The following is a 26,649-nucleotide window of genomic DNA, read 5'->3' on the forward strand; positions in this document are numbered from 1 at the left end:
AGCACTGTACTGCTGTGTATTTAACTATATGCTGTATGTGCACTTTGTCAACTTGTACATCCACAGAATATATTTTATTATCTGTTAATATTATTGTGATAATATTATTTTATGTGCTGTATCTGATACATATTTTGTTTTGCACCAAATAATTCCCAGAGGAATTTTGTTTCCTTAGCTGTACACGTGTGTCCAGTTGAATAACAATAAACTTGAACCTGAATTTAAGATACATTCAGCAGTAAATGTTTGAAAGTCAAAGGAAATAAAACTTGAAGCATAAAATGTGCTGTCAATTCATCATCACCATTACACAGTACTACATAAAATTAAACCAAGCACAAAGCAGGAAAAAAAATGCAAAGACTGAAATTTCAAATAAAAAAAAACAAAAATGCTGGAAATAGCCTGCTGGTCAGTTGGTGTCTGTAGAAGTTGAAAGACAATGTTTAAAGTTGAAGCCCTTCACATTAGTCTGAGACATGATTTGCATTTCTCACTCTGCACACCCTGTCTGACCAGCATTTTATTTATTTTTATTACATTGTGTTTATTTCAGATAAAACCAGGGGAATTTACAGAGCAAGACAGAATTATGGGATTGATCAGTTGCAAAATTTGAAGTTGCTTTTTTCTAATATACTGTAAATGATATTATACTCTTAGTGGCCACTTTATTTGATATCACCTCTACCTAATAAAGTAGCTACTGCATGTATGTTCATGGTGTTCTGCTGCTTTAGCCCATCTACTGCAAGTTTTGACATGTTGTACATTCAGAGGAGCTCTTCTGCACACCACTGCTGTAACACATGCTACTGTCACCTTCCTATCAGCTGGAACCAGCCCAGCCATTCTCCTCCAATCTCTCTCATTAACAAGACCATGCCCACAGAACTGCTGCTCACCGGATTTTTTTTTTGTAAACTCTAGGGATTGTTGTGCATGAAAATCCCAGGAAATAAGCACTTTCTGAGATACTCAAACCACCCCATCTGGCACCAACAAGCATTCCATGGTCAAAGTCACTTGGATTACATTTCTTCCCAATTCTAATATTTGGTCTGAACAACAAACAAATCTCTCAACCATGTCTGCATGCCTTTATCCATTGAATTGCTGCCACATGATTGACTGATTAGATATCTGAACATGCATACCTAATAAAGTGGCCACAGAGTGTAATTAAACAGCTTTTGTTGCTCTTGTTCTGTCTTCAAAGCTACTAATTGATCTATGTCCAACTTAATGACCATAAAACATTGATTACAAAGTCCTTTTCAGAGATGTTGCCTTGTAGCAATTCTGACAGCAAAAATTATTTGAAGTAACAAGGTGACAAATGAGATTGAAACCCCTACCCCTCCGGAAGTGTCAAGGGCACCACAACATGAATCTGTTCAGGCTGTGGCTGCTGGTTGAAATAACTCTGGAAGATTTTTCTTCTCGACTGAAGAAAGTGCGAACCAATAAAACAATTAACCAAAATTCATGCTGGTTAACAAAGTCTTTGGTTGTGTTGTTTGGAGAGAAGGTTTTCAATGCAGCCTCTCTGATTGTTGATGCTGCCTTTTGAAAACCAGGGGGCACATAGTTAGGGTGAGAAGGGAAAGACTTAAAAGAGACTCTAGTGACAACTTTTTTGTGTGAAGGGTGGTGATGAGCTGCCAGAGGAAGTGATTGAGGGAGGTGCAATAGTATCACTCAAGAAACACTTGGATAGGTACAAGGAGGGCTGTGTCCTGGCCAATCACAGGAAATTGGAATGGGCTGGGTGGACAACATGGTCAGCACGGACTGGTTGACCGAAGGGCCTGTATCTATGCTGTATTTCTTGCTAACCCTGAACTATTGAATAAAGCCGCCTTCAAGGCAAATGTTATTGAAAAACTTGCTCACTCTGACGATTCTGAATCATTCCTTAAACAAACTGATTCACTTCGGTAAACTTGAAGCACCAATATCTGCAACAATCTAAGGCCATGTCTGTACAAAAACAGTCTGAAAAATAATCATCAATAAATGTGGATAATACATACACACAATAACTGTGTCATTCCAAACATTAGAGGTCAACACTTACATCAAATACGAGCTATTTAAAAAAAACAATTAGTTTTAGCAATGTTCTCCAAACTTTATCTGTGGGCTTATTAAATGCTACAGCAACACAATGAAAGCTAATGTATTGTTTAGGTGTCATATATTTGATTCCAATTGAGGAAAACTGAGTAAGTTGACCCCTGAAGTATAATTTTACTGATTTAAGGGCAGTGAATGGATCATCTCAGCAGCATCACATAAAACTTGAATAGATTAGGACTTTATTTCCTGGAGCATAAGGGAATGAGGGGATATTTGATAGTGGTGTACAAAATTATGAGGATATAGATAGGGTAAACACAAGCAGGCTGCTTTCCACCGAGGCTGTGTGAGACTAGAACTGGAGGTCATGGGTTAAGAGTGAAGGGTGAAATGTTTGAGAGGAACCTGAGGTGGAACTTCTTCAATCAGAGAGTAGAGCAAATGTGGAACGAGCTGCCAAAGGAAGTGACGGATGTGAGCTCGATTTCAACATCTATCGATATGTAGGTGGATGGGAGGGCTATGGTCCTGGTGCAGGCCAATGGGACTAAGCAGCATAATAGCTCAACATGGACAAGATGGGCTGAAGGGCCTGTTCTGTGCTGGAGTACTCTGACTCTATAAAACTTTGTGAATGCCATTGGGAGTTAGTAGCAGTTAACTAGTAACGAGACTGGGGAAAGGGTAGGTTTGCAAATGCAGCTTTGCATTTATGCAGCACGACACGGTCGCAAACCAGTTAGAACAATGCTTTACAACACCAGCTGCAAGATGAAGGTTTAATTCGCACTATTGCCTGTAGGTAGTTTGTACGTTCTCCCCATGACCATGAGGGTTTCCTCCGGGTGCTCCGGTTCCCTCACACACTCCAAAGACATATGGGTTAGGGTTAGTAAGCTGTGGGCATGTTCTGTTGGTGCCAGAAGTGTGGCAACACTTGTGGGCTGCACATAGCACGTCTTCGAACTGTGTTGGGTGCTAACACAAATGACATATTTCACTGTATGTTTTGATGCACGTGTGACAAATAAAGCTAATCTTTCTTTACTTTCATAAACCTGTGAATCTCCAGTTGCCCTGAAGCAGAGTGAAACAGGACCAACCAGTGTAACCCATGTTCAACACCTTACCTGCAGAATCTCACGTTCTCCGGATGCCTCGCTGACAGTTCTCCTTGGCGGAGTGATATTGGAGCGACAGGGATGGGTTCCTTCCATCTCAAGATGGCACGTATCTGGAAGGGAGATTGAAGCCACCCCAACAATCCAGAATCAATGTGATGAAGATCTCTCCTAGAGTAGTCTGTCTTGCATCCAGTCGTGGCTGATGTACACTCAGCTCCAATGAACTTTTAAATCAGAGGAGTGCTGTACTGGGTAATGTTGACTGAATGGGTATACACATTCCATAACCGATGTGAGGCAACAGGATTTTAATTAGGTCACCTCCAGCAATACTCTGCAAATATTTGGATAAATAAAACTTGGCTCTTGCCAGTGTATGCCCAAATCTTATTGTGCAAATAAACTCTACAGATGTTTGGTTTCGAAATGCTTAAGTTACCAGGGTAACGCTAGTTAACAACATACTGACAAGCAGTAAATAAATCAGCTTGCAAGATTTTGATGATCTCTCTGACCTTGTCATTCCAGAACCCTTACAAAATGACAGAGGGACTCAGCTGGTCGGGCAGCATCTATAGAAAGGAATAAACAGTCGACCTTTCAGACTGAGATCCTTCATCAGGACTGGAAAATGAATAAACAGCCGACATTTCAGACCGAGATCTTTCATCAGGACTGGAAAAGGAATAAACAGCCGACATTTCAGACCGAGATCTTTCATCAGGACTGGAAAAGGAAGAAACAGTCGACATTTCAGACCGAGATCCTTCGTTAGGACTGGAAGAGAAGGGGGAAGAAGCCGGAATATGAAGGTGGGGGAGGGGAGGAAGTACTCCAGTCTTGATGAAGAGTTTCAACCCAAAACATTTATTCCTCTCCATAGACGCTACCTGACCTGCCGAGTTCCTCAAGGTCAAGTGGCTTCTATGGATTTTCAGTATTTTATGTGTATTACTCTGGACTTACAACTTCTGCATTTGTCATTTCAGAACCCTGCTCCATTTCAGTTCCCTTGGAGGTGCAAGATTCTGATTATTTTCTGTGAAATGAAAGTAATAACTAAACCACTTCCTCACAGTCTTCTACCCCCAGTAAGGCAACAGAATTTTAATTAGCTTTTGGGGTGAACAAGTCTGATGATAACACAATTCAGAGATCAGAGCTGGTTTTGTGCCAAGTAACCACTAAACATGATGCAGTGCGACAAAAGTCAGAAACAAACAGTGGAACAGAAAGCATTATCACAACAGTGGAACAGAAAGCATTTGCACAACAGGATGCAAAGTATCCAATGGAAAACGCTAAAAATAAAATTCAATTGTACAAGTTTGTGCTTTAGTACATAAATATAGGCAAACTGACAGCATGCTGAATTTTTAATACAATTTGAACAATTAAGAATGCTTTCCAGAATGGAAATTCAGTTTTGCAATATTGTACTACAAACTAATGCAGAAGTGTAATCGCAGCACTGAACAAACACCCTTCCCGGGGGCTACTGACTGTGATGGCGGATCAGAAATACTGATATCACTGCGACAAAACTACAAAACAACAATCTACTGGTGTGAAACATTAAACAAAACTGCTGTGGAGAGCATTTTAACTGGTTGCATCACCATCTGGTATGGAGGGGCCACTGCAGAGGACTGGAAAAAGCTGCAGGAAGTTTTAAACTCAGCCAGCTCCACCATGGGCACTAGTCTCCCCAGTATTGAGGACATTTTCAAAAGTGATGCCTCAATCAGATGGCATCTGTCATTAAGGACCCTCATCACCCAGGACATGATTTCTTCTCATTGCTATGATCAAGGAGGTACAGGAGCCTGAAGACACACACTGTTTTAGGAGCGGCTTTTTACTTACTGCTGTCAGATTTCTGAATGGACAATGAAGCCATATACACTACATCACTATCTATCTATCTACAGTATTTATTTATTTATACTCTCTTTTTGCACTTATTTTTATATATACAGTCTATATTTCTTTTTGTAATTTATAGTTTTTAAATTATTTATTGCAATGTACTGCTTCTACAAAACAACATATTTCACGACATATGCCAATGACTGCCAGATATTTGGAATGAGAAATGAGACACACTCCAGTTCACTGTTGTAAACCTCATAAAGTTTGGCTTAACTTCACTTCCCCCAAGTTTAGGTAACTTTTAGAATTTCAGCGGGTTCTCTTTCAGCTAACAAGTTACTTAATCAGCAAGTTGAATTAGACACAGGTATTCAACAGACACTACATGGAAAGATTGGCAGAATGAGATTTTTGAAAATTTAATTTGATTTAGAGATGCAGTGTGGAACTGGCCCTTCTGGCCCAACATGCTGTACCGCCCAGCAACCCCCAATTTAATCTTAGCCTAATCACGGGACGATTTACAATGACCAATTAACCTACCAATGGGCATGTCTTTGGACTGTGGGAGGAAACCAGAGCACCACAAGAAAACCCATGCACACATGGAAAGGACATAAAACTTGCTTACAGAGGACAGCAGAACTGAACTCTGCACTCTGCACTCTGATGCCTCGAGCGTATTTATGATGCTTGAGATATCACGAAGAAGTGTTCTAAGGTTGCATGACCTGGATTGGAATATTTTCAATTCACCGGTGTCTGTGAAAACCGAAATAATTCACTTTTTATTTCTATTAAAGTGTACCATTTTCACCAGCTTATTATTTTATGTCTGCCCACGAGAACACGAAAGAGAACGGGAAGCCAATTTGCATACTGTCCATTTTTAAACATGAAAGTTTCAAACTGCTTGTAAATAACTGTAAAATATATATAATCGTTTTGTGATAGTTTGTGCAAAAGTAGTAAATATAACTGCTGTTAGCAAGAGGATCTGATCTCCCTCTGTTGATTAATTGTTAAATGTACGGATACGATCACTGTGTCTTAATGATTGTAATGTAACTTAATGTCAAAGCAAGTATACATTTTACTCTAACACTATAAGATAGAGGAGCAGAATTAGGCCATTTGGTCCATTGAGTCTGTTCCACCATTTGAGTTATTTTTCTCTCATGGTCAGAAGGAGTATTAGATAAGGAATGTATTTTTTAAATTTGCTTTACAAAAATTAATTAGCTGCTCCAAGCAGATGTAAATTTTTAACAACTCTTTTATAAACATATACATTTTAATAGTTTACTTGCAATATAATCCTTGCAACTGTTTGATTTACTCTTGACAACTGCATCAACTACATTTCAACTTCTTCCACCGATTGTAGGAGCCGCCTTCTTCGTTCTCAGGGTGTTATATTTTAGTTGGCAGATTCCTCTTGTTAGTTTAAAGGTGCCAGAAAATTTATTAAAAAATTGACCTGCAGTGCCTGAGTGGTCTGAATACACCCATCAGTAGGAAACCTGTTCTGTTGTCACAGAAGAAGGATGACCTTGGCAACATCAGCTCCAAGTTGAACTTCTCCAGGACAAAACTGGTGTTTTGAAATATCCAGTGGAGCTGCATTTAAATAACTGGCAACCAAGCTACTGAAATTCTCTAGCTTTTTAAAAATAGGAATACAGTGATTGAAAGGCAAATTCTGAGCTGAGGGAGACTTGAGCATTACCAAAACAAGCATTGCCAGATTGTCATCCTGACATGACGTGAGCACTGGTCAAAAATGGAAGATAACTTATGCCTTTCTCACATAATTTTACCAAATAAGTCCCCAAAACTAACTTCACATGTTTAACAATGGGATCTGCCAGATCATGACAGTGGAACCCGTCTCATCTTGCCGTTGTTTGGACTTCTTGTTAAGTCGTTTATCTCCCTGACCACCAGAGATGACCAAAACAGAACTCATCTTTGTCTTCTTCAACCTCTCGCTGTCAACATGTTTACTTTTACTGGAGAGACTGGGGTTATTCACGAGCCCGTAGAGTGCAGTGTCCTCAGGTCCATGCTCCGGAGCGCCGGATTGGTGGGAGCAGCTCAGGGAAGCTGTGGATGAAGGTTGGCCGGTGTGATGAGCCGCTGAGTCTCCAAGCCAAACCCCTTGGCTCCCGTTGGTCATGTTCAAGCCTTCTGCTGATGTCTCTTCACAAGCAGACCCATCTTCACTTTCCCCTTCCGGTGGCAAGGACAGGCTTGTGAGTGATGGGTTTCTGTTTGCTATGGTGGTGGTGGCTGTCACTGTGGTGAGAAATCTGACCGGACCACAGTGTGCGTGGTAGGACACCATTCCCCGGCCTAGAGGAGGAGATGAAAGCACCAGGTGAGTCACCTTCCACCTACAGCACTCCAGCAACACAGAAACAATGTTTCTGAGTTTGATACCTGAGCAGAACTGAATCAACACTTACTGAGGAAGGAAACTGAGTTCAATAATGATATTAACAGATTAAATTCAGATTAAGATTTATTTATCACATGTACATTGAAACATACAGTGTAATGCATCATTTGTGTTAACAACCAGCACACCCAAGGATGTGCTGGGTGCAGACCACAAGCGTCACCACACAGCGTACCCCCAATCCTTGGCAGAGCAACACAGAACACAACAAAGCAGAACCGGGAAACCAACAAAACACCAGCAGCAAAGCAAGCTCCCTCTCCGCTCTCCCACCCTCCCACCTATGAACAGAGAGAAGAGGGAATAAATGGGTCACCTGTGGGAGGTAGCAGTGAATAGTGGGAGGAGAAGGAGAGGAGAGGGAGTGGGAGCAGAGAGAAAACATTTATGTTTCCGGGAACATGGGGGTGAGAGTGCTGCTGGGAATGAGGGGGTGAGAGTGCTGCTGGGAATGAGGGGGTGAGAGTGCTGCTGGGAATGAGGGGGTGAGGGTGTTGCTGGGAATGACGGGATGAGAGTGCTGCTGGGAATGACGGGGTGAGAATGCTGCTGGGAATGTGGGGGCGAGGGTGTTGCTGGGAATGTGGGGGCGAGGGTGTTGCTGGGAATGTGGGGGTGTGGGAGTTGCTGGGAATGTGGGGGTGAGGGTGTTGCTGGGAATGTGGGGGCGAGGGTGTTGCTGGCACTATATGTAAAACCATAAGACCATAAGACATAGGAGCAGAATTAGGCCATCTGGCCCATCGAGTCTGTTAGGCCATTCAATCATGGCTGATCCTTTCTTCTATCTCTTCCTTAACCCCAGTTCCTGGCTTTCTCCTCATAATCTTTGATGCCATGTCCAATCAAGAATTTATCAATCTCTGCCTTTAATACACCTAACGACCTGGCCTCCACATTTGCATGTGGCAACATATTCCACAAATTCACCACCATTTGGCTAAAGAAATTTCTTGCATCTCTGTTTTGAAAGGGTGCCACTCTATCCTGAGTCTGTGCCCTCTTGTCCCGGACTCTTCCCCCCCCATGGGAAACATCCTTTCAACATCTACTCTGTCTAAACCTTTCAATATTTTAAAGGTTTCAATGAGATCCCCTCTCAGCCTTCTGAATTCCAGCGAGTACAGACCCAGAGCCATCAAACGTTCCTCATATGATAACCCTTTCATTCCTGGAATCATCCATGTGAACCTCCTCTGAACCCTCCCCAATGCCAGAAGAGGGGCCCAAAACTGATCACAATACTCAAGATTCACATGGATGATTCCAGGAATGAAAGGGTTATCATTTGAGGAACGCTTGAACATTTAACTCACCAGTGCCTTATAAAGCTTCAGCATCACATCCCTGCTCTTATATTCTAGACCTCTTGAAGTGAATACTAACATGGCATTTGCCTTCCTCATCACCGACTCAACCTGCAAATTAACCTTCAGAGTGTTTTGCACAAGGACTCCTAAGTCCCTCTGCATCTCAAATCCTGGCTTTTCTCCCCGTTTAGAAAAATAGTCCACACATTTATTTCTACTACCAAAGTGCATGACCATGCATTATTGGAATTGCTGGGTATGTGGTGAGGATAAAATGTGATTAATGTTGGATATTCGTAGCTGGTAGTTGAAAATCAGCATGGACTCAGGCACTGATGGGCTTCTTTTCATGCTTTTTAATCCGATGTTTCTGATGTTAATCCATGCCATTTTCAATCTACGCACAGTTTACATTTATTACAGAAGCAGGTTTGTAACCCAGGATAGTCTCACCTGTAACTTTTGGGATTCCCTGCAGGCGGGGGACAGGCAAAGCTACAATGATACCCAAGTTAGTGCCAACCATCAGTAAACCGTGACACACCAGCAGACTGGTGACGGTCGCTCGTTGTTGACCTAGGATTTCAAACAAAACAATGCAAGCATGTTAAATCCCATCAAAAAGATTGCTTCTGCCTTCCTCAGTTACAACTCTGCTTCAGACATACAATACCATCGGAAAGTAGCAACTCTTTGCATGCAGCTCAGAAGGGGATCATCAAATATTGCTGTATGAGACTACTACAGCTGAAATCTGCAGTCATAACCATGTGTACTTCAGAAAGAATAGTACGAATTATTTAATTTAACACAGTATATACAGCGGCATGCAAAAGTTTGGGTACTCTGGTCAAAATTTCTGTTACTGAGAATAGCTAAGCGAGTAAAAGATGAACTGATTTCCAAAAGGCATAAAGTTAAAGATGACACATTTCTTTAATATTTTAAGCAAGAAAACTTTTTTATTTCTGTCTTTTACAGTTTCAAAATAACAAAAAAGGAAAAGGGCCTGAAGCAAAAGTTTGGGCACCCTGCATGGCAGTGCTTAGTAACACCCCCTTTGGCAAGTATCACAGGTTGTAAGCACTTCTTGTAGCCAGCTAGGAGTCTTTCAATTCTTGTTTGGGAGAATTTTCACCCATTCTTCCTTGCAAAAGGCTTCTAGTTCTGTGAGATTCTTGGGCCGTCTTGCATGCACTGCTGTTTTGAGGTCTATCCACAGGTTTTTGATGATGTTTAGGTCAGGGGACTGTGAGGGTCATGGCAAAACCTTCAGCTTGCGCCTCTTGAGGTAGTCCATTGTGGATTTTGAGGTGTGTTTAGGATTATTATCCTGTTGTAGAAGCCATTCTCTTTTCACCTTCAGCTTTTTTACAGACGGTGTGATGTTTGCTTCCAGAATTTGCTGGTATTTAATCGAATTCATTCTTCCCTCTACCCGTAAATGTTCCCCGTGCCACTGGCTGCAACACAAGCCCAAAGCATGATCGAACCACCCCCATGCTTAACAGTTGGAGAGGTGTTCTTTTCATGAAATTCTGCACCCTTTTTTCTCCAAACATACCTTTGCTCATTGCGGCCAAAAAGTTTTATTCAAAAGGTTCAAAGGAACATCTAAACAAGCCTGATGCATTTTGGAAACAAGTCCTGAGGACTGATGAAGTTAAAATAGAACTTGGGCCCTTTTCCTTTTTTGTTATTTTGAAACTGTAAAAGATGGAAATAAAAAAAGGTTTCTTGCTTAAAATATTAAAGAAATGTGTCATCTTTAACCTTACGCCTTTTGGAAATCAGGTCATCTTTTACTCGCTTAGCTGTTCACAGTAACAGAAATTTTGACCAGGGTGCCCAAACTTTTGCATACCACTGTATATCTTATTGCAATTTATTGTTTTGAAAATGTATTCCACTTTTCCACCAATGCAAAAGAACAAATTTCACAAGCTACAGTACATCAGTGATTCTGATATTGCTGGCTAGTAGGCTCCTTTGGCTCCATGCCAACAAGCATTTCTATCCAAGCCAGTCCCAATTACCCACATTCAGTCCATATCCCTCCTATCTGAGAGCCTTTTAAAGGTTATTATTCTACCTGCCTTAGTCACGTCCTCTGCCAGCTCATTCCATATACACACTAACCCTTTACTCCACGGAATGAAGTCTTAACTTGTCCAACCTCTTCATGTAACTCAGTCCCTCAAGTCTCAGTAATATCATTGTAGCTCTCCTCTGCACCACCATGCACTGACTTTTCTTTTGCGCTACTGCCTTATTTTGCAGTCATTATTTTACTTTTCACTTTGTATAATTTCTGTGTAATTTATGTTGTAAGACCCATAAGGGATAGGAGCACAATTAGCCCATTTGGCCCATCGAGCCTGCTCTGCCATTCCATCATGTCTGCTTTATGATTCCTCTCAACTCCAATCTCATGCCTTCTCCCCATAAACTTTCATGCTGTAACAAATCAAGAACATATCAAACTCCACTTTAAACATACCCAGTGACTTGGTCTCCAATGAATTGCACACACATACTCTGTGGGTTGTCCATACCCATGTGACGGCAATGCTGCTGCAAACAAGTTTTCCCACTGTACCAGCACCTTACCACACAGGTGCACATGACAGTAAACACAACTAGACTTCAACACAAGGTCTTGGCTATTTCCCTGTATTGATGTACAAGGTCCTGTTGGAAGAGAAATTGTCAAAAGCTCCCAAATGCAGTGGTCACAACCAGCCACAGAGTGATTAGTGAAGAGATCAGAGACTGTAGATCCTGGAGACGGCTGAAGAACTCAGTGGGTTGATGCGGGGATTTGACCCAAAACATCCACAGTTCCTCTCCCCTCACAGATGCTATTGGACCTGCTGAGTTCCACCAGCAGAGTGTTGTTTCAGAATCCAACATCTGCCCCAGCACATAAGACCGTAAGACATAGGAGCAGAATTAGGCCATTCAGCCCATTATGTCTGCTCCATCATTCCATCATGTCTGATTTATTATACCTTTCAACCCCATTCTTCTCCTGCCTTCTACCTGTCACCTTTGATGTCCTTACTAATCAACAACCTATCAACATTTGCTTTAAATATACTCATTAACTTGGGCTCCACATCCATCTGTGGCAATGAATTCCACAGATCCACCATCCACTGGCTAAATAAATTCCTCCTCATCTCAGTTCTAAAGGGATGCCCTTCTATTCTGAGACTATACCCTCTCGTCCTAGATGCTCCCACTATAGGAAACATCCTTTCCACATCCATTCTATCTAGGTCTTTCAATATTCGGTAGTTTCGACAGGTTGTCCATGGGATGAAGCGGTCTATGAACTGGGGCCTTTTGCTGTTTCCTTCAATTCTGTCAGCCCCTCCAGCTTTAAATACATTTCCTCATGTAATCTGCCCAGCTTGAATAAGATTTTCTTTGAACCTTCAAAGGAAACAAAAGGTGAAGTTAAACTTGGTGGAGAAGCAGTGCTGGAGGACAAAATTAGTTCAATTCTACAGGAAGCTGCGCAAAGCATTGGATGTTTGCTAAGCAGGAAACATCTGTAAGCAAAGTGGCAACATTTCGCTCATCTGTGGTCCGGTGGGAGAATATGAAGCACATTTGAAAGAATTCATATCTTGAACAAAAGGATCAAGAATCAATTTGATTCGACACATACATTTACGTGTATTAGGAATTTGTTGTGCGACATGCAAGAACATTCAACAATTAGAAAGAATTAAGAATTTTATAAAATAATGGTATAGATTATAGATATGGAATAAAATGTGCATAAATACATTTTATTCTATATGTGTACTCATATCAAAGTAAAGAACCACTGCTGTGTGATAAAGAATACTGATGTGTAAATTGAACGGGTTTTGCCATCTTTCTTGAGAAAATGTTATAAACCAGACATGAAGTGTCACCAATGATGTAAGCACAATGGTCTTGATGAAGGGTCTCAGCAAGAAATGTTGACTCTTTATTCCTCTCCACAGATACTGCCTGATCTGCTGAGGTCCTCCAGCACTGTGCGTGTGTGGCTTTGGACTTCCAGCATCTGCAGGATCTCCTGTGTAGTTTCTTCACAGCAGCAGTAACAGGATCAGTCCAAGTCAGCATGGATTTACGAAGGGGAAATCGTGCTTGACTAATCTTCTGGAATTTTTTGAGGATGTAACTATGAAAATGGACAAGGGAGAGCCAGTGGATGTAGTGTACCTGGACTTTCAGAAAGCCTTTGATAAAGTCCCACATAGGGGATTAGTGGGCAAAATTACGGCACATGGTATTGGAGGCAGAGTACTGACATGGATTGAAAATTGGCTGGCTGACAGAAAACAAAGAGTAGCGATTAATGGGTCCCTTTCGGAATGGCAGGCGGTGACCAGTGGGGTACCGCAGGGTTCAGTGCTGGGACCGCAGCTGTTTCCAATATACATTAATGATTTAGATGAGGGAATTAAAAGTAACATTAGCAAATTTGCTGATGACACAAAGCTGGGTGGCAGTGTGAAATGTGTGAGGATGTTATGAGAATGCAGGGTGACTTGGACAGGCTGGGTGAGTGGGCAGATGCAGTTTAATGTGGATAAATGTGAGGTTATCCACTTTGGTGGTAAGAACAGGAAGGCAGATTATTATCTAAATGGAGTCAAGTTAGGAAAAGCGGAAGTACAACGAGATCTAGGTGTTCTTGTACATAAGTCGCTGAAAGCAAGCATGTAAGTACAGCAGGCAGTGAAGAAAGCTAATGGCATGCTGGCCTTCATAACAAGGGGAATTGAGTACAAGAGCAAAGAGGTCCTTCTGCAGCTGTAAAGGGCCCGGTGAGACCACACCTGGAGTACTGTGTGCAGTTTTGGTCTCCAAATTTGAGGAAGGACATTCTTGCTATTGAGGGAGTGCAGCGTAGGTTCAAAAGGTTAATTCTTGGTATGGTGGGACTGTCATATGTCGAAAGGTTGGAGTGACTGGGCTTGTATACTCTGGAATTTAGAAGGCTGAGAGGGGATCTTATTGAAACATATAAGATTATTAAGGGATTGGACACGCTGCAGGCAGGAAGCATGTTCCCACTGATGGGTGAGTCCAGAACCAGAGGCCACAGTTTAAGAATAAGGGATAGGGCATTTAGAACGGAGTTGAGGAAAAACTTTTTCACCCAGAGAGTGGTGGATATATGGAATGCTCTGCCCCAGAAGGCTGCAGAGGCCAAGCCTCTGGATGCTTTCAAGAAAGAGATGGATAGAGCTCTTAAAGATAGCAGAATCAAAGGTTATGGGGATAAGGCAGGAACTGGATACTGATTGTGGATGATCAGCCATGATCACAGTGAATGGTGGTGCTGGCTCAAAGGGCCGAATGGCCTACTTCTGCACCTATTGTCTATTAACTGCAGACAAAATCGGTGGTGGAAATCAATAGCCCAGAGGGGAGAACATAGTGCTTACTTCTGGTGCCTCAGTGCCTCCTCCAGATGCCAAGTTCCGGCCCTTTAGACAGGACATTTGCCTGCCTTGTTCCTTCTGTAATTGCTCATACCTCATCAGCCTGAGAAACTACAGTCCATGTTTACACACATGGCAGCCAGCTTTTCCTCATCACCATCCCCTGAAGGCCCAACATTCAGATGACAGTCCGTGCACCTTACAGTTCAGACATATCACTGAATCATCCAGTCCACTGGACCGGATCACCCTATCCACTAGATCACCATGCCCACCAGACTGGATCATCTACTCCACAAGGCCAGATTACCCTGCCTGCTGGACTGGATCTGGATCAGAATCAGATTTATTATTGCTGACCTGCTGCATGTTGTGAAATCTGGTGCATTGAGGCAGCAGTTACAGTGTAATACATAAAAATTACCACTACTAGATCACTCTAGATTCCTGGCCTTGGGATCTGCCCTTCCCAGTTTCTCAAATGTTATATTAGAGAGGTTACTCATTCTCAACACCTGAGCAGGGCCCATCACCCTGGAGCATGCAGAGAGGACACAAGGTAAAATGCCACAGGGTGTAGGAATCCACAAACTGCACTGACACGTCATATTCCCAGGAGGGTCCGTCTGTAGTCTGGGACGATCTGCCAGATGCCCAAATGGGTCCGCCTGTATCCCATAAAGATCTGCCTACTGCCCCAGACGGTCTGTCTGTAACCTGGGTGGGTTCACCTGTAGCCTGGGACCAAACTGCCGAAAGCCCAGGATGATCTGCCTATCACCTGGGACAATCTGTGTGTATCTGTAGACAATCTGCCTGTCATCCGGGACAACCTGCATGTATCTGGGGGCGATCAACCTATAACCTGGGATAATCTATCAATATTCCAGGATGATTTACCTATAGCCCTGGAAGACCTGCCTGTACCTAGGGAGAATCCACCTGTAGCCCAGTATGATCTGCCTGTATCTAGGGACAACCGTCTGTAGCGTGGGACAATCTGCCAGTAGCCTGGGGTGTCTGCCTGTAGCTGGAGTGTGTGTAGAGTCCTCTTGGACAAAGGACATGCCTTAGTGCTTCTGACCGAGATGGCTCACAACAGTGTGGAAGGCACACTGTGCAACAGGTTGCTGTGAGACAAGGAAGAAGGTGTGGCGGGGAGGGGTGGGGATGCAGGTGGAAGACAAGCAGGAGGACAAACAACAAACACTGTAAACCCCAAGGCACGGCGGAACACTGGCTCTGCAGCATGGGGGCATCCCGCCGTAAAACAGACCGTGAGACCCGGAAATGGTGTGTGAAATAAGAGTAGCAGTAATAATTCTGACAGACAGATGTGGACAATGCATCAGTGTTCCAGTGGGGAGTCTTCAAATAACATCTGCCTGCCAATTGTCACATGCTGTCCGGTGATACTGGGAATGAGAAACAAGGGCTACTGGCTTCTCCACATTGGATTGTGTGCCCTGAAGGTGGCACTGTGTGGAAACAGCATCAGCAATGCTCCAATCGATCATGCCCCAAAGAACCCACTCAGTGTCCTGATCTGTTGACTGAGATGTGACTATATCACCTTCAAGCAGAAAATGCAGGCTTTGAATAGGGTCAGCATGGTAGTGTAGTGGTTAGCACAACGCCTTATAGTACCAGTGACCCGTGTTCAATTCCAGGAGTTTGTATATTCTCCCCATGACCAAGCGGGTTTCCTCTGGGTGCTCCAGTTTCCTCCCACGGTCCAAAACATACTGGTTGATTGGTTAACTGGTCGTTGTAAGTTGTCCTGTGATTTGGCTGGGATTAAATTGGAGGATTGCTGGACAGCACGCTTCGGACAGCAGGAAGGGCTTATTCTGCATGGTATCTAATAAATAAATAAATAACTGGATCTACTTTCTGATAATGTGACAAGGGCCACTTTGAGGTATATTGATAACAGTGGAATAGAAATTGTCCTTGAGCCTTGTGTGTGTTTTTAGGCTTATGAAACTTCTGCCACACGTGGCCAAGTGGTTAAGGCATCAGGCTAGCGACCTGAAGGTTGTGAGTTCGAGCCCCAGCTGAGGCAACGTGTTGTGTCCTTGAGCAAGGCACTTAATCACACATTGCTCTGCGACGACACTGGTGCCAAGCTGCATGGGTCCTAATGCCCTTCCCTTGGACAACATTGGTGTCGTGGAGAGGGGAGATTTGCAGCATGGGCAATTGCTGGTCTTCCATACAACCTTGCCCAGGCCTGCGCCCTGGAGAGTGAAGACTTTCCAGGTGCAGATCCATGGTCTTGCAAGGCTAATGGATGCCTTTATTTTTTAACTTCCGCCCAATGGGAGAGGAGAGGAGAGAGAATGCCTGGGGTGGGTGTAGTCTTTGATTATGTCAGCTGCTTTACTGAGGCAGTGGAAAGTGCAGACAGAGTCCACGGAGGGGAGGCTGGTTTGTGTGATGTGCTGAACCGTGTTCACAACTCTCATGTGGTTTGACAACAGATGTTTTTTGTCTGTTTGTAGAGAAAGAATCCAAAAATGAACCTGCAATGAAACAATGCTTGGCTAAAATAAGTGATTTAATATGAAGGACTTCCGTTGCTAAGTAAGAAGTTCAAGGTCTGATATTACAATGCATTGGCAAGGAAAACTGGAACTGTGTCATAAGATAGAATTATCTATCCTAATCATAGAGTGGTGAATGCACTGTATCTACAGAAGGATCCCCCTCCCAGGCACTGTTGTGGGAGTGTATTCAGCACAAGTTTGGCGGTGTTGCAGATAGTGTAGAAAATATCTGAAACTCACAGTAACATTTACCAAACTAAAACAGTAAAATAGTCCCAATTTCTAATTATTGAGGAATTGTATGGATTTATCATTTACCTGGAATGAAGTTGTGAACAGGAGCTGCAATGTTGATGTCCTGCAGGTGTTGGAGTGTCTCTGTGTGAAACAAGCGGAGGGCTGATCCAGAGCTGAAGGCAATCCAAACCCCAACGCCCGCCACAGCCATGTGTGAGATCAGCATCCCTTCTTCTTGATGAGCCACAAACTGTTGCTGAAATGGACAGACAGACAACAAATCGAGTCAACATCCAGGGTTCATATGTGTGCTAAAACAGTTAAGGGCTAACAACTATGTGCAGCTTTATAACTCCTTTAAACAAAAAAAAACAAGGACTGCCACAGTAATGTAGCGGTTAGCGCAACGCTATTACAGCTCAGGGCAGTGGAGTTTGGAGTTCAATTCCAATGTGTTCCGCAAGGAGTCCATACATCCTCCCCGTGAAATATGTGAGTTTTCCCCGGGTCCTCCCACAGTCCAAAGACGTCAGGTTAATTGGTCATTGTAAATTGTCCAGTGATTAGGCTAGGGTTAAATCGGGGATTGCTGGGCGGTGCACCTTGAAGGGCTGATAGGAACGATTCTGTGCTGTATCTCTGAATAAAATAAATAAATTAAATTAAAATACCAGCCAGAGATTTGACGACAGAAACGGTGGCAAACACCTTGGGTCAACAGGTTCGACAACCGTTACTACCCTACAACCACAGACACTGGAGACTCTGCAGATCAGGGAAACCCAGACTAATACATACACAATAATGGAGGAACTCAGCAGGTCAGGCAGCATCTATGGAAGGGAATAAACAGTTGTCGTTTCCTGCCAAGACTCTTCATCAGGACCCTTCAATAGGCTCCTGAACCTGCAACTCATGTTCTCAGTAGTATTTATTTATTTAAAAAAAATATTTGTACAATTTATTTTCTTTTGCACTTTGTTTTTTTGTCAGCTTTTGTTTGTATACAGTTTTTCATAAATTCTATTATATTTAATTATTCACCTGACATACAAGTACTTTGATAGCAACTTTAGTCAAACACATGATATTCCAAGGAGAATCTTGAAGGGGCATTAATCTCCTCTGGACTTTACAACCTTCTGACACCTGTGATCCTCTTTGACACCTGTTATCCTCTTTGATATGGCCTTGGGAGCACCTCAATTTTACCCTCTGTCACCCATGACTCTGCCTTCAACTACTGAACACCAGGAATTGGAAATTCTCCTAAACCTTCCCACCCCTCCTTCCTTTAAACATATCTCCCTGCCCCAGTGTGGTTCCTTTCAAACACCTTGGGATGCTTCTCTACTCCAACCTGGCTGTCTGATAACTTGGCTGCAGCAGGAAATAAAACACTGGAATAGTTCAGAGTGCACCTAAGCAAAGGTGTGAAATCTTGGTTTAACTGCTTCCAACTTCCTTATCTGTTTGCATGCAAGCTCAGTATTAATCTCCATAAGACCATAAGAGATAGGAACAGAATTAGGCCACTTAGCCCATTGTGCCTGCTATATCATGGCTGATCCAACTTTCCTCTCAGCCCCAATCTCCTGCCTTCTCCCTGTATCCCTTCATGCCCTACCAATCAAGAATCTATCAACTTCTGTCTTAAATATACATAAAGACTGCCTCCACAGTTGCCTGTCGCAAAGAATTCCACAGATTCACCATTCTCTGGCTAAAGAAATTCCTCCTCATCTCAGTTTTAAAAGAACACCCCTCTATTCTGAGGCTATGTCATCTGGTCTTAGACTCTCCCACCGTAGGAAATTAATATTTATGGAATCCTGCACAAGGACTCCCAATTCCCTTTGTGCCTCAGTTTTTTGTATTTTCTCTCCATTTAGAAAATAGTCAACCCTTCTATTTCTTCTACCAAAGTGCATGACCACACACTTCTGGACACTGCATTCCATCTGCCACTTCTTTGCCCAAACTCCTAGTCTGTCTAAGTTCTTCTGCAGCCTCTCTACTTCCTCAAAACTACCTGCCTCTCCACTTAACTTCATATCATCTTCAGCTTTGCAGCAAAGCCATCAATTTCATCATCCAAATCATTGAAATATAGCGTATAAAGAATCGGTCCCAAAACAGACCCCTGTGGAACACCACTAGTCACTGAAGCCAACCAGAAAAAGGCTCCCTTTATTCCCGCTCTTTGTCTCCTGCCTATCAGCCACTGCTTTATCCATGCTAGGATCTTTCCAGTAATACCATGGACTCATAGCTTGTTAAGTAGCCTCATGTGTGGCACCCTGTCAAAGGTCTTCTGAAATTCCAAGTACACAACATCAAGCGATTCTTCTTTGTCTCTCCTGCTTGTTATTTCTTCAAAGAATTCCAACAGATTTGTCTGGGTTTGTCCCTTGAGGAAACCATGCTGACACATTTTATCATGTGCCTCTCTCCCTTCTTTAAGAGTGGAGTGACATTTGCAATTTTCTGGTCTTCTGGAACCATTCCAGAATCTAGTGATTCTTGAAAGATTATTACTAATGCCTTCATGATCTCTTCAGCTTCCTCTTTCAGAACCCTAGGATGTACACCATCTGATTCTGGTGACTTAACTACCTTAAAACCTTTCAGTTTCCAAGAACCTTCTCTCTAGTGACGGTAATTTCACACACTTCACGACCCCTGACACCTGAAACTTCCACCATACTGTTTGTGTCTTCCACAGTGAAGACTGATGCAAAAAACTTATTCAGTTCGTCCGCCATTTCCTTGTTCCCCCATTACTACCTCTCCAGTATCATTGGATAGCGGTCCAATATCCATTCCCTCCACTCTTTCACACTTCATGTTTTTGAAGAAACTTTTGGTATCTTCTTCAATATTATTGGCTAGGTTACTTTTGTATTCCATCTTTACCTTCTTAATTACTTTTTTAATTGCCTTCTGTTGGTTTTTAAAATCTTGCCAATCCTTTAATTTCACGTTAGTTTTTACTCCATTATATGTGCTCTCTTTGGATTTTATGTTGGCTTTGACTTCTCTTGTTAGCCATGGTTGTGTCATCTTGCCTTTAGAATACTTCTTCCTGTTTGTGATGTATATATTCTATGCCTTCTGAATTGTTTCCAGAAATTCCAGCCATTGAGCTTCTTCTCAAAGATCATATTATGATCACTTACCCCTAAAGGTTCTTTTACCTTAAGCTCTCCAATCAATTCCAGTTCATTGCACAACACCCAATCCAGAGTAACTGATCCCCTAGTGGGCTCAACTATGAGCTGCTTTAAAAAGCTTTCTTATAGGCATTCTAGAAATTCTCCCTCTTGGAATCTAGCACCAACATGATTTTCCCAATCTACCTGCATACTGAAATTTCCCATGACTATTGTAACATTGCCCTTTTGGCATGCATTTTCTGTTTCCCATCAGGGTTTTTTCACTCTTGCAGTTCCTTAGCTCTATCCACAATGATTCACCAGCTTCTGACTCTATGTCACCACTTTCTAATGATTTTATTTAATGAGCTTTTTGTTCCTCATGAGCTTGTAAAAAAGTGGAATAGAGACTGTGATATATCAGTCACATGTATTCATGATTTGGTTTGAGGCATTACCATGACTAATTCAAGCACTTCACTCAGCATTGCCAGAATAATGTTAAAGACCTCTGTCAAATCAAGCAGTTATCTCACATTTACCTCTGCAGGCTACATTGTGCTGGTGATAGTGATAAAATTATCCTAGCTGCAATATTACCCAGTTAATCACAGACTACAGTTCACCAGCACAAGAAATTCTACAGAACGAAACAGGCAAAATGCTGGAAAAACTCAGCAAGTCAAGAGGGAAAAGAATAATCAACATTTTGGGCTAAAACCCTCCACGAGGACTGGAAAGGATGGTTGTAGAAACCAGAATAAGATGTTGAGAGGGGAAGGAGTACAAATTGGCAGGTTATGGGTGAGACCAGGTGAAGTGGAAGGGGATGGGTGGGGAGGGGTTGATGAAGTGGAAGGGTATGGGTGGGGAGGGGTTGATGAAGTGAGGAGCTGGGAAGTGATAGGTGGAAAGGTTAAAGGACTAAAAAAAGAACGTGATAGGAGAGGACAGTAGACTATTGGAGAAAGGGAAGGAGGAGGGTATGATAGGCAGGTGAGGAAAAGCAAACGGGTGAGAAGGGAACCAGAATGTGGAATGGAAAAAACAGAGAAGGGGAAGGGGGCAGAATTTATTGGAAGTTAGAGAAATCGATGTTCATCCATCTGGTTGGAGGTTCCCAGACGGAATATGATCCTGCTCACCAACATTGCTTCTGTCCTTAGCACTTATTTCTCAGGGAGCTGGTCAACCAAAACCTCTTGATGTGAACTGACTGGATGGTGGAATGCAGTAAACTGCTGAAATATCTTACAGTTGATGTCATAGCCATGGAAGTAACACAGATCACTTCTCCCTTCCCATCTCCATACAAAGCTAATCACAATCCAGTTCTCCACTCCAGAAGTGACTTACGGGCAATGGGATGATACAATGTAACCTTGGTGTATCTGCTTCCCTCTATCCCCGATCTCTAGTCGTTCCAGTTCTTCTTCTAAAGGCAAAAGACTATAGCATCTCAAACTTGAAATAGCAACTTGCTTTTTTTTTGTGAATAAAATCATTTGTTCTTTCTCAAATGTTATTTAGCTACCTTTGCCAATTATACTCTTGACTGTGCAGGAGCATAAGAAGCTGCAGAGAGAGTGGACTCAGCCCAATACATGATAGGCACATCCCTCCCCACTATCAGAGGTATCTACTGTAGACAAAGCAACATCCATCATTCAAGATCCCCAGCATCCGAGCTATGCCAGCTTCTCATAGCTACCACTGGGCAGGAGGTGCAAAGCCTGAAGTTCCACACCACCAGGTTCAGGAACAGTTACTTCCCCTTTGGTTCTTGAACCAACCCGCACAACTCACATCACGACCTCAGTGCAGTGTGACCACTTTGCACTACGATGGGTTTCATGCTTTTATGTTCCATTGTGTACTTTCTATAATTTATGTGTAATTTATGATGTGCCTTTTGTATCCTTGATACGGCATGCCTGTAATCTGCTGCAAATAGGATTTTCATTGCATCTGTACATACATCACCACGTGTGTATGACAATAAAAATGACTTTGACAGTTCCTTACCTGCCTTCCACAATAATCGTCTTGCTATGTTAACCTCAGTGATCCTGGCTCAGTCATCATCACGTGCCTTTCCTTTTACTATAAGGCCACAGACCATAAGGCAAAGGAGCAGAACCAGGCCATTCAGCCCATTGAGTCTGCTCTGCAGTTCTATCATGGCTGATTTATTATCCCTCTCAACCCCATTCTCTTGCCTTCTCCTCTAACCTTTGACATCTTGTCTAATCAAGAACCTATCAACCTCCATTTTAAATATACGCAATGATTTGACCTTCATAGCCGTCTGTGGCTATAAATTCTACTGATTCATCACACTTTGGCTACAGAAATTTCTCCTCAACTCTATTCTAAATGGACTTCCCTCTACTCTGAGGCTATGGGAGACATCCTCTCCGCATCCAGTCTACCTAGGCCTTTCAATGAAATCCACCCTCCACCTCATTCTTCTAAACTCCAGTAAGTACAGGCCCATATGTTAACTTCTGTTTCTCTCTATCCTACCTCGATGTACTTACATACAAAATAATCTGCCTGGATGGCATGTGAACAAAAGCCTTCATCTCAGTACCTGTGACAATCCCAAAGTACAATAATACGCACAAACTGTGACGAGCTTGCTTTTGTCCCTCAGGTGAATTAAAAGTTACTTGGCAACTCCCACAGGTTCCATTAGTAAAAGCAATTGATATCAATGACTTATAAGAGAGCACAGATAGGTGAGAGGATGAAAGGTTACCTGATGTTACAGTTCAATGGACTGTTCCTGAACCAGCGTGGATAACTTCACTCAATGAACTTGCAACTGATTCCACAATCTACTGACTCACTTTCAAGAATTCTCCAATTCAATTTCTTATTTTTTATTTTAATTTGTAGAACTTGTCTTCTTTTGCACATTGGTTGTTTGATAGTCTTTGTTTATGTATAGTTTTTCATAAATTCAATTGTATTTTCTTTATTTTCCTGTAAATGCATACAAGAAAATGAACCTGGTCTGTGGTATATATATCTCAGGGTAGTACATGGTGGCACATATGTTCATTGATAATAAATTAACTTCTTTTCCTTTTCACTGTCATTATTAACAAAGCATAATAATTTCATTCTGCATTTAGTAAGAATTCACTTCTCTGATTTCAAACTCAAAAGCATCTCAATGTACTTTAATAGTACGAGCTGGGCTGAACAGGATTGTTATGTGACATAAAGGATCACACAACACCACCTCACCGGTCAGGCAAACAGAGACGTTCTTGTTTCAAGTCGGCAGAAGTGAAATGCTTGACAGCACCATCGTTACCATGGAACCTTCAAGCATGAACTTGCACTTGCAAATGTGGTTTAATGGGCAGAGACTAGACTGCAAAATGTTTTCTGTTTACTGGATTGATGAGTAGGAGGGTTGTGAAAAGGAATTGGAAAGAAATTCTTGATCCATATTGTCTTTGTGCTGGAATTTGCTGGTTGACCATTTCAATGCCATTGGGTTTTGCATTTCCATCGGGAATTCTGACCTGTGGTTTCACTCAAATATCTGTTCGGGTTGGCCCAAGATCAGGAAAACCCCACGGGCTTGTTTAAACTATGAGAGCTTGAATATTTCAGTGTTTTTTTTTAAAGTTCCGTTTGAAGATACAGGGTTAGATAATCGTCCTGCTCCTGAGAACCCTCTGCAAACTGAACTTCCTGTGAGTCAGAAACATCTGTTTACTGAGAGTAACCCATACTATATCATTCCACGTGCACTTGTACAGTTCTTACATTTCACTGAAGCTGCATCGAAATATTATCCAAAAAGAGGCATGAGCCTGAAGACACACATTCAACATTTTAGGAACAGCTTCTTTCGCCTTGCCATCAGATTTCTGAATGGACATTACCCCACTGTTTTGGCTCTCTGTTTGCCCTACTCATTTAAATTTTTTATATATAGACTTCTCATTGTAATTTATAGATTTTTTATTATTACAGTATGTATTACATTGCACTTCTGCAAAACAACAAATTTCATGACATATGTCAGTGATAATACATTTGATTTTGATAAAATTAAACTCAATGTACATAAAGTGTTCACCTTATTAGATACACCTGCTCGTCACTGCAAATATCTAAGCCGCCAATCATGTGGTAGCAATTCAATGTAGAAAAAGCATGCAGACATGGTCAAGAGGTTCAGCTGTTACTCAGACCAAGCATCTGAATGGGAAGAAACATGATCTAAGTGATTCTGACTGTGTAATGATTGTTGGTGCCAGATGGACTGGTTTGAGTATCTCAGAAGCTGCTGATCTGGGATTTTCACACACGACAGCCTCTAGCATTTACAGAGAATGGTGAGAGAAACATAAAAAATACAATGAGTGGCATTTCTGTGGGTGAAAACACCTTGTTAATGAGAGAGGTCAGAGGAGAATGGCCACACTAGTTCAAGATGACAGGAAGGTTGGAGTAACAGTAGTATGCAGAAGAGCATCTCTGAACGTACAACACAGCGAACGTTGAAGTGGATGGACGACTGCACCAGATGACCATGAACATACACAGTGGTCACTTTATTAGGTAACTAATACTGAGTGTATATAATGGAATTGTGTACTTTATCTTGCCATTAATATATAACATGAAACATTTTATTATTTTTATTGCTATTTTGAAAAATGCTTTAAAAATGGGAGAACGTACGTCAAGTCGTACTTCCATACATCAGGTCATCCATCGCCCAGGGAAAGCCCAATACTTCAGCTTTACTTTTGTGACATTCAGAAAAATAAGGGATTGTCAATAAATAATAAATCCACAGTCAAAAGATCAACTCTCCAGCTTCATGGAAACAGAAGAGATTCTGCAGATGCTGGAAATCCAGAGTAACACACACAGAATGCTGGAGGAACTCAGAAGGTTCTGATGAACGGTCTCAGCCCCAAACATCGATTTTCAAGTCAAGTGACAAGTGAGGTTTATTATCATTTAACTACATACATGTATATAATGTATACAGAAACGAGACATTTCTTTGAACCAGGGTGTAAAGCACATAACACATGGAAACTTATGAAGGTAAGAATAAAATCTACAGGTGAATCACACATAAATAACAAACTAAAGTGCATTAATATCAAATACTTTGAATATGATGCAGCTGGGAGTTCAGAAGACTAATTGCCTGGGGAAAGAAACTGCTTCCATCCTGATCGTTCTTGTTTTTGTGCATCGTATTCTCCTGCCTGATGGTGTAAAATCTCAAAGAGGATGCTGGATGGATGAGTGGGATCCTTAATAGTACTAAGTGCCTTGCATATGCAGTGCTTCTGATAAATAGCCCTGATGAATGGTAGGGGTATCTATGATACTCTCAGCTGTTCTCATGGTCCTTTGTAGGGACTTCTGGTCCAATGTTTGACTTCTCTCATACTAGACGGAGATGCAACTCGTCAGGATGCTCTCCATGGTGCTCTGACAAAACACAGTTAAGATGCGGGTGTCGGAGCCTTGCTTGCCTCAATCTTCTTATGAAGTGGAGGCATTGCTCTGCCTTCTTGTCCAGGAAGGTGATATTAGGGACCAGGTGAGGTCACCCATGATGTGAACTCCCAGGAACTTGGTGCACTTGACCATCTGTATAGAGGAGGCATTTATTTGCAGAGGAGGAAGGTTTGTCTGCATTCTCTCCATAGATGCTGCCTGACCTGCCGAGTTTCTCTAGCATTTTGTGTGTGCAACTAGACTGGAATCGATATTGAACTTTTGAAAGTTAGCACAGACCTCACAGGTCATCACTGTTTACTATAAACACATTGCACCGGGCTCTATTCCAAATGCAGGGTCCAAAAGCAAAAGGAATGAAAGTGGAAGCTTGTTGAAGTTGGCATGGAGCATCATCAGGGGAAAGAACATTAAAATGATTTTGCCAAGGCCACATGAATAGTGCTTTGGGTAAGATGTTCTGCATCTGCACTAGGGGATAAGCGTGTACAGGAAAAAAATTATGATAAAATTTGAAAACATTTTGCTGTTACCTGCAGTGTGTGCGTATGGGAGCTGATGATAAAAACCTGCCCTCCAGAAGCCGTCCAGATCGTGTCTTCCATAACCAGGATGGACTTAACAGGCAGGTCACCAAGCCTCAGCACCTTTGGTGAGTCAGTGTTCCAGGAACCATCTTTAAAAGAAGAATTGAGAGAAAGTCTTTGAAGGTTTCAATATTCTCACAGTAAGTGGTGCAGACACCAAACTTGACCTCAAATGCAAGCATTTTTTTGTGTGTTTAAAAACAAATAAAGATCTATGCATTACATAAACATTTTATTATTTTTACTGTTTTCTTGAAAGAAGCTTTGAGAATGGATGGGAGAATTTTCACCACTGGATTTCATAG

At 42.1% G+C, this 26,649-nt stretch overlaps 2 protein-coding genes across 9 annotated transcripts in view; both read right to left on the reverse strand.

The window, feature by feature from the left end:
- LOC140193942 (kelch repeat and BTB domain-containing protein 11) overlaps positions 1–3,775 on the reverse strand; it is a 50,010-nt gene extending 46,235 nt beyond the window's left edge. Inside the window, exon 1 of the mRNA XM_072251134.1 lies at positions 3,216–3,775. The gene's annotated coding sequence lies outside the window, so the exon portion shown is untranslated. The remainder of the gene's footprint in view (positions 1–3,215) is intronic.
- A 528-nt stretch (positions 3,776–4,303) lies between these two features.
- arhgef10 (Rho guanine nucleotide exchange factor (GEF) 10) overlaps positions 4,304–26,649 on the reverse strand; it is a 230,160-nt gene continuing 207,814 nt past the window's right edge. For all 8 annotated transcript variants that reach the window (XM_072251142.1, XM_072251141.1, XM_072251138.1 and 5 more), the window contains 4 exons: positions 26,291–26,433; positions 17,173–17,347; positions 9,306–9,428; positions 4,304–7,436 (listed from right to left, as the gene is read on the reverse strand). In XM_072251142.1, coding sequence (XP_072107243.1) covers positions 6,925–7,436; positions 9,306–9,428; positions 17,173–17,347; positions 26,291–26,433 — 953 coding nt within the window. In that variant the 3' untranslated portion in view covers positions 4,304–6,924. The remainder of the gene's footprint in view (positions 7,437–9,305; positions 9,429–17,172; positions 17,348–26,290; positions 26,434–26,649) is intronic.

The sequence above is a fragment of the Mobula birostris genome, chromosome 2 (assembly GCF_030028105.1).
Source record: "Mobula birostris isolate sMobBir1 chromosome 2, sMobBir1.hap1, whole genome shotgun sequence".
NCBI classification, from domain to species: domain Eukaryota; kingdom Metazoa; phylum Chordata; class Chondrichthyes; order Myliobatiformes; family Myliobatidae; genus Mobula; species Mobula birostris.